General features: G+C 45.8%; 1 protein-coding gene across 1 annotated transcript in view; it reads right to left on the reverse strand.

The window, feature by feature from the left end:
* TEX36 (testis expressed 36) overlaps positions 1-7815 on the reverse strand; it is a 15456-nt gene extending 7641 nt beyond the window's left edge. The window contains exons 1-2 of the mRNA XM_006026588.2: positions 7810-7815; positions 6234-6365 (exon numbers count right to left, since the gene is read on the reverse strand). Of these exons, the coding sequence (XP_006026650.2) occupies positions 6234-6365; positions 7810-7815 (138 nt within the window). The remainder of the gene's footprint in view (positions 1-6233; positions 6366-7809) is intronic.
* Positions 7816-8233: the final 418 nt, after the last annotated feature.

Consider the following 8233-nt stretch of genomic DNA (forward strand, 5'->3'; position numbering starts at 1 on the left):
AAGTAAAAAGAGGAGAGAGAGAGAGAGAGAAAGGTGAGCAGAGAGAAAACCAGACACATACACATGCACACAGAGAACCACACACACAGAGACACACACACAGAACCACATGTGCACAAACACAGAGAACCAGAACACACCCAGAACAAACACGCACACACACATCCAGAACCAGACACGTGTACACACACAGACACACAGAACCAAAGGCAGACAAACATACAGAACCAGATGTGTGGGTGCATGGAGCCAGGCTGCTGGGCCACCAAACAAAGTCCGAACCGACAATGCCCTGGGCCTGCCAGAGCCCCTGTGCTTCCCTAGGGAGCTTGCATGGGACAGCACCAGCCTCATCCCAGTGTGGGGGCTGGGCCAGTGCTGGGCTTGGAGTGGATGGGAATCAGGTAGGCTCAGCTGCAAGCCCTGCTGCAAGCAGCCTGGGCTCCATGGTTGGCAGCAACTACCCAGAGCTGGGACTGGCTGCAGCCAGGAGGCTGCAAACAGCTACATGCATGCCTTGGGGCAGACGGCGCTGGAGGTGGCGTGCTGAGCAAAGTGGCCTCACATGCCATGCTCAGCATGTGTGCCGGGGGTTGCCAGCCTCTGTTCTAGGCTCTCCCCGGGTGCTAGCTCAGGAGCTGACAGGGAGCACAGGGCCAGGAGACAGCTATCCACTGGCAGGGGCTGGGAGACTACTCCCTGCCCCTGGGAGCTGCCTGTTGCTGGGGCGGGCTCTGGTGGCAGATCCCAGGCAGAGACAATGTCCCCCTGCCCTGGCAGCAGGGGTCCTGGCCCCAGCTCCCCAGTCAAGGGCAGGGGACTTGGACAGAGCTGCAGGGGAGGGGCACGTCCCAGCCCCCTGCCCTGATTCACTGGTGAGGCAGCTAGCAGTGAGTCCCCAACTGGGTAGGGAATCCCTGCCCAGATGGGGGCTTGTGGCTAGCTGCCTCACTAGTGGATCAGGGCATGGGGCTGGGACCTGCCTCTCACCTGCAGCTATTTCCAAGCCCCCACCTTGTTCGCCCAATCCAGGCATAGGGCTGAGAAAAATCAGTGGGGCTGGGACCTGCCCCTGACTGGACAGTCCCCAGCCAACTCCAGGCTACACATGCAGAGTTCCCCATGTATCCCAAGGCCAGCTGGGAACTTTCCCCAATCAGGGGCAGGCCCCAGTCGGCTCCAGGCTGGGCAGGGAACTCTCTTCAGGCAGGGAGCTCCCAGCTGCTGCTCTGTGATTGCGGAGCAGGGGCTCGGAGCATGTTCCCAGCCCCGGCTCCACGATTGCAGAGTGGAGGCTGGGAACAAGCTGGGGCTGAGAGCTTCCTGCTCCAAGGGCAGGGGGATATTGTCCCTGTCTGGGCTCTGGTGATGGGGTCCACCCCAGTAACAGGCAGCTCCCAGGGGCAGGAAGCAATCTTCTGCCCACTGCTGCCCAGCAGACTGGGAGCAAATTTGCTCCTGGTCAGTCGTCTACACATGCTGTACTGCACAGTATGTATTCAGCAGTTAATTTGCTACTTGGATTTGCACGTAACAAATTAACTGCTGAGTAGAAGAAATTACTGTGCAGTAAGGGTCATTACATGTAGACAGTGACACTTACTACACAGTAATTAGTTCTACTGTGCAGAAAAGCATCTTGTGTAGATGTGTCCCTTGAGTAAATTTGGTCTAGCAAAGGTACAAAGATATCCAAGTTTGTACCTCTATGAATTCATTAAGTCCCTTCTGTTCTATAATGACATCATGTTAAAATGAAATTCACCATATAGTAATAGCAGTCTATATTAGCAATATTGAAAAAAAGGCAATAAGCTGAGTGGTAAGCAGACAGCAGTTGCTCTGGGATAACTAGCCGAGGTGTGGGACTTGAAGATTTGTTCTAGTGACTTTAAGGTGGCTGATTGGTGCTAGAGTGTTTGTCTAGTGCCTAGTGTGTGTGTTGGGGGGGCTTCCCCCCCACTTGTGGCAGGTTGTTGTGGTAGGGGTTTTTTTGGTTTGGGGGGGAGGGTTGCCCCTTGCCCTTGCCTTTTTTATCTCATTATAGCATAGGTGTTCTCTAGGTAGCAAAAGATGCACAAATGGATCTTGGGTCAGCTGTTCTGACCTGTGTGGGAAGTGCCATGTTCATGTTCCTCCCACAGGGTCAGGAGCACTACATTTGCACCAGGTGTAAGCTGGTGTCTGCCCTGGAGGAGAAGACTCAAAGGTTGGAAGCACGGGTATCCATGCTGCATTGCATCAAGGACTAGGAAGATTACATGGAAAAGAGTTATGACAGGCTGGTACTGGAGAGGCCAAGGGGCAATGAGAAGTGGCAACATGTGACTACTCAAAGGAGGGTCCACAGAATTGAAGAGCAACTGGTTGAAGTCAGCAACTGCTTTGTGCTTTGCACTTTGTGGTGGAACTGCCGAGGAATAGACAGAGGAGAGGACATCTTCAGGCATGAGGCAGAGGAGGCAGCAGCCTAGAGAGCAGGAAATGCAAGGCCCCAAAGCCAGGGGCTCCAGGATCACTGCATCAAGAAGGATGAGAAGAGTGGTGGTGGTTGGTGATTGCCTTCTATGGGGGGACAGAGGCATCAATCTGTTATCCAGATTCGGAAGCCCAGGCAGTGTGCTGCCTTCCTGGAGCCCAAATTCAGGATGTCACAGAAAGACTGCCAAAGTTCATCATCCATCAGACCACTACCCGTTCCTGTTCGTTAATGTAGGCACCAATGATACTGCCGAGAATTACACTGAATAGATCAGAGGTGACTATGAGGTTCTTGCCAGGAAAACTAAGGAGCTTCGTGCATCAATGGTAGTGCTGTTATTAATTCTTCCTGTGGAAGGCAAGGGTCCAGGCAGAGACCATTGTGAACGTGGACGTGTAGCTAGAAGTGAACATGTGGCTGAGACGGTGGTGTTGACATGAAGGATTTGGCTTCTTTCACAATAGGCAGATGTTCTTTGGAAGAAGACTGATATCAAGAGATGGGATTCATCTGAAGAGAACAGGGAAGAGTATCTTTGGGCATTGTCTGGCCAACCTAGTAAGGAGGGGTTTAACTAGGTTCCATGGGAGATGGTGATCAAAACCCTCCAACAACCCAACACACAGTCCAGAGGGGAATGGACTCAAGAAGCAACTCTGGGAAATGGCCAGAGAGCTACAGAACTACAACAAGCATCAGAAAAGGGAGGCAAATAGGTCAAAATGTAAAATATGTTCAATGCATGTATAAAAATGTTAGAAGCATGGGGAATAAACAAGATGTTCTGGAAGCTGCAGCCTGTGAAAAAAAAAGATGACCTGACTGGCATCACAGAAACCTGGTGGGATAGCTTTTATGACTGGAATGTCAACATCAAGGGTTATGCTGTTTCGGATGGACAGGGTTGGGATAAAATGTGTTGGTGTTGTCTTGTATGTCAAAAACACATACACTTCTTCCCTGGCTTAGGAGGAAGACTGCAAAATGAAGCTCCAGTATAATGGTGGAGATTTATTATAGGGTACCACATCAGGAAAAGTAGATGAATCAGGAACTCTTCAAGCAGGTGACAAATCTATCCAATAGCTATGGGATGGTACTGATGGGAGACTTAATTTTTCTGGACATCTGCTGGAAGAACAATGCAGTCAAACATACGATGTCAAGCTTGTTCCTAACTTGTGTGGAGGACAACTTTCTGTTTCAGAAAGTGAAGGATACAACTAGAAGTTCTTCTATCTCAGATCCTGTTCTGACCAACAGGGAAGAATTGGCAGAGGATGTAAAGGTGATAGGTAACTTGGGAGGAAAAAAAGGTGATCTGATAGAGTACAAGACACTGGCCTCAACTAAAAGCCTACCCAGCTCTGGGCTGTTGCCTCATTCAGGCCATGAGCTTCCCTTAGTTCCCCCTGGGTGGCTCCAGGGAACAGCTCAGGTGCTTGCTTGTCCATCTGCTGCAGACATTTCCTTCAAAGAGCCTCTTACACTTCAGCATGCTCTGGCTCAGGCTCTGGGATTATATGCATGGAAGCTGTGCCCCCTTTTTGGTCATGTGCCTTCCCCAGCTCTGCACAGGGTTTTCCCTGTCAATCAAGGGCCAGCCTGCCCTCCTGCAGCTGTGGCCCCACACAGCAGATGAGCCTGCTGCATCTTCTTAAACCCCACACAGCCACAGTTCCCTCTCCTTCCCTTCCCTTACACCCAAGGTTTGGGTCCCCTCTTACCAGCTGCCATAAAGAAGAGGGAAGGCACCTTCTCTCTCTTGCTGTCAAGAGGACACAGACTAATGGCTTGAAGTTGCAGCAAAGTAAGTTTAAACTTCACAATGAGACAGTGGAATAGACTGCTTAGGGAAGTTGTGGACTCTCCATCACTTGAGGTGTTCAAGAAGAGGTTGGACAGGTCAGGGATGATCTACCTATGTTCTGCTATGGGTATTTCCTATGCTTTTTGGTTTTGTTAGTTGCCCTTGCCCCTTCCTCCTCCCCCACCCCCTTTCTGGTATATGTGTCAGGGTGTTTTTAAGCACCTTCCCAGAGGCATCTGGGGACTTTGACTTGAGTGTGTCAATGCTCCTGTTGAAAGCAAAACCAAAGGTTTCTGGTTAGAGGACCCTACTTACCCCTCTACTCAGTCAGACCAATCACCATATTTGGGGTCAGGAAAGATTTTTACCCCATGGTCAAACTGGTATGGACTATGGAGGTTTTTGCCTTCCTCTGTAGCAGGGGATGTGGCCCTCTACCGAGGATTACTTGAGTATATATTGACAACATGCATAGAATCTGCAGGACGTTGGCTGCCACAGTTCCCCTGCTTTACCTGTGGCAGGTTAGGGTGTTAGGTCTGTGCTGTCGGGGCTGGTGGTAGTCTTATGTAGAGTTTCGATTATGGAGTATATAGGATGGTTTGGATAGAGATAATCCTGCCTCAAGCAGAGGGTTGGACTAGATGTCCTCTGGAGGTCCCGTCCAGCCCTACTTCTCTATCATTCTATGAATTACCAAATATTTTGCCTTCATGAACTCAGAAATCAGATAATTCTAAATGTTACAATTATTACCACAAATCTGATCCTCATTCATGTTGTATAGTTTACTATATATGTTTAATGTCTTAAGAATTACACGTAAAGAAAACAGAAATAAAACATAGTTAATGTTGTGAACACAACTCTAACGTCAAATTTTAATGCACTGGGGGTGTAAAATATTGCCAGGTTAGTGCTCCATTAACTCTATTAGGCTAAAAACAGCCATTACATTTGCCCTGAGATAATCCATTTTATCCTGGGACAAAGTGCAATCGTTCAGACATCCACATCCATTATCCCAGAATAAAAAGGTTCACGGGATAAGAAGTACTAACAGTTTATCCCAGGGCACCACAAAATGCATCTCAACAGTTATCCTGAGATCACATCATTGAATCAATGGCAGAAAGCGGCAGTGCATTCAGCTGCTCATTAAACCCTAATTAAAAGGATGCCAATCCTTGGACATTTCGGTTCTGGGACAAACAAAGGCATAACTTGTCCAGGGACGAGTGCAACATTTGTTCCTAGCCTTATTTGCGTTTAATATCTGTAGCTGTTTTAAGGAAAGGAAAGCAAGGGACAGCATGGCTGGATCCTATTGCAGGATCAGTGAATAAAGAGTGTTTGTGGAATACTTACTTTAAACATTTATAATTTTAAAAAATTCTGCACTGGTTATTTTAGAATTTGGTTTCATTTCTAATTCTCAGCAAAGTCCTAGAAAAAAAAAATGTCAAATTTGAAGCGTCTATCTTTCACTAATCCCATTATCAAAAAACAATTCCTTGCTAATTTCCCCACATTCAATTCAAAATGCTTATCAAATTTCAACTAAACGTGCAGAGAGAGAGATATTGCATATATTCTTTAGAGTAGACTGACATCAAATTTAATATATTTCAGCACATAGGAAATTTGTCTTAGAAAGTTACAAGTAACAAAAAAAGTTGGAACTGAATTTGGAGTTTGGCCGTCAGCGTAGAAGGTGCCATGGGTATCTGATATGGTAGGTGAGAAACAGTATATCTTGAGAAAAAATTATTTCTTCTCACTCATCTTATTCCCAGAAGCATGAAGACTGCTAGCTACTACATTGTATATTCACTAACCTAAGGGCAAGTGCTATTCTTATTCACATCATTTAGTAAGAATTTACCCAACAATATCCTATGCCAAGGAGTTCCAAAAATCAATGAAATTTTCATAACTTACCTGCTCTCGAATTCTGTATGCTACTGGCAATTTCTTCTCAATGGACTCAACTTCTTCTGGATTTTGCACCTGTTTTAGCATGGAGCCTGTAATGGATTCTGGTTGGCTTTGTAATACTCCGGGGTGAGGGAACTAGAAAATATCCACAAAATATCCATTTTGATCAACTAAGAAACAAATCAGCATCAGTAAAAAAGTGAAAAATTATAGCTTTTAACTTATTCTTATTTTTTGTATTACAGCAGCACCTAGAGGCCCCAGTCAGAATCTGGGTCCCACTGTACAATATACCAAAAAGAGGATCCCTGCCTTGAATGACTTCTAATGGAGAAAGAAAAAATATTTGAGGGAAAAGTGGGTAGGGATGTAAGACACAAGCTGTTTATTAGTTCTGCAGGAATTTTCTCAAAGTTGATATGCAGTGACTGTAAATGTTGTAAGAGTTTCCTTAACACCATCACAACTGCAAGGATTTGTTCTTTATTATGCCCACTGCTTCTATTGCTCTAGGAGGGCGTGACCATAGTATAGGCCACTAAGCACCTTGCAGAAGGAGCTCCTCAGCTTGTAGACTCTTGCTCTTAGAACAAAAGCAATTGACAATCCTTAAGTTTCCAAGACAGCCCCAAGTTTGGGGGCTGTGTCCTGGGAGCCCTGAAAATTTGCTGAAATAGGACTTCTGAGAAATTGATCTTATATAAGACAACAGCCTCCCAGTGTGTTACCTCCTGAACCAGAAACAGCATAGCAAAGCTAATTAGCTTGCACACAGACACACAGTAAGGAGCTACGTATTCAGAACAGAAAATGGTGTGCACTCCTGGTTTCAAAAGGCTGTGGAGCATCTGGGAATACATCCTGGAGTTTGCTCCCCACAAAATTGGTAGCGTTATTTAGAACTTGCAAGAGGAAGCAAAGCACTTGCAAATGGGGCACATGTCCACATGCGTGTTGCTGAAGTGCTTATCACTCAACTGTGAGAGTGTGCTGATATTTAGAGTAACCCAGAGATGAAGCAAATCTAATGTGCAATTCTTCTGAAAGGAGGAGTGGGGGGGAAGAAAAGAAACTGGAGGTAAAAAGAAAGAAGACTTCAGACAGTTTCGAACCTCTGTGGACAGAGATATTTTGTGAAGATCTGAGAAAGACCTTTGTAGAATTTGCAAAGGTAAAAACAGTTTAAACGGTACAGACAATCCAGAACCTAGAGTTCTCTAATTAGTTCCTTTACAGATTGATTTCTAAATCTCTGTAGAACACACATCACTGTGTGTATCACAGTGGGTGGTAAAATGGTGACATAAGAAGTAATTAATCAGTCTCAACCACTGGAAAGCTGATTCTAGTTCTTTACCTCATTGCCGTTCTGTTGGTGAAAATGCTGCAAAAAAAAAGTCTATAAGGGAGCAGATGTATCTTCAAATATTAAATGGAGATTGAATATCACAATCAAAATGCATGACATAGTTCTCTCAGAGCTGCAACAAACAGTAATTAATAACAACCCTTTGCATTTTAAAAAATCTGACCCAAGTGAAATAATCCACCCTGTTCTGGTGGGAAATAGGCAAATAACCGTCATTCTCTCCATTTAAAGATGTAGAATCTGAGAAAGATTCATGAACCCGTAAAAAACCCCAGTGATTTTGGGTCACTTTTGGCTTCTTGATCACTTAGAAAGAAAAGCTGTAAGTTTTTTTTTCCCTTAGAAACAGTAGGAATGGAAAGTCCCGACTCTTTTCTGGGTGAAAAAATGATTTTCTACAGTAACATTTGGGAGCCTGCTTATCAAGGGAGCATTTAGTCTTCAAGCATCTGCTCCTCCCAAAGGCTTAGCTGAGCACATATTACCAAAAAAATACAGTTATAGTTTCGCTAAAATGGCATTTGGTCTTCTCCTTTGTCCCCGTGCTGTCCTTATCCCAGACCTCGGGGGCCACAACTTTCCATGCGAGCTGTGGTTTGGGGGTGGTGGGTTGGGTTGGTTTGGTTTGGGGGGG

This window comes from Alligator sinensis, unplaced genomic scaffold (assembly GCF_000455745.1).
Source record: "Alligator sinensis unplaced genomic scaffold, ASM45574v1 scaffold193_1, whole genome shotgun sequence".
Lineage (NCBI taxonomy): Eukaryota > Metazoa > Chordata > Crocodylia > Alligatoridae > Alligator > Alligator sinensis.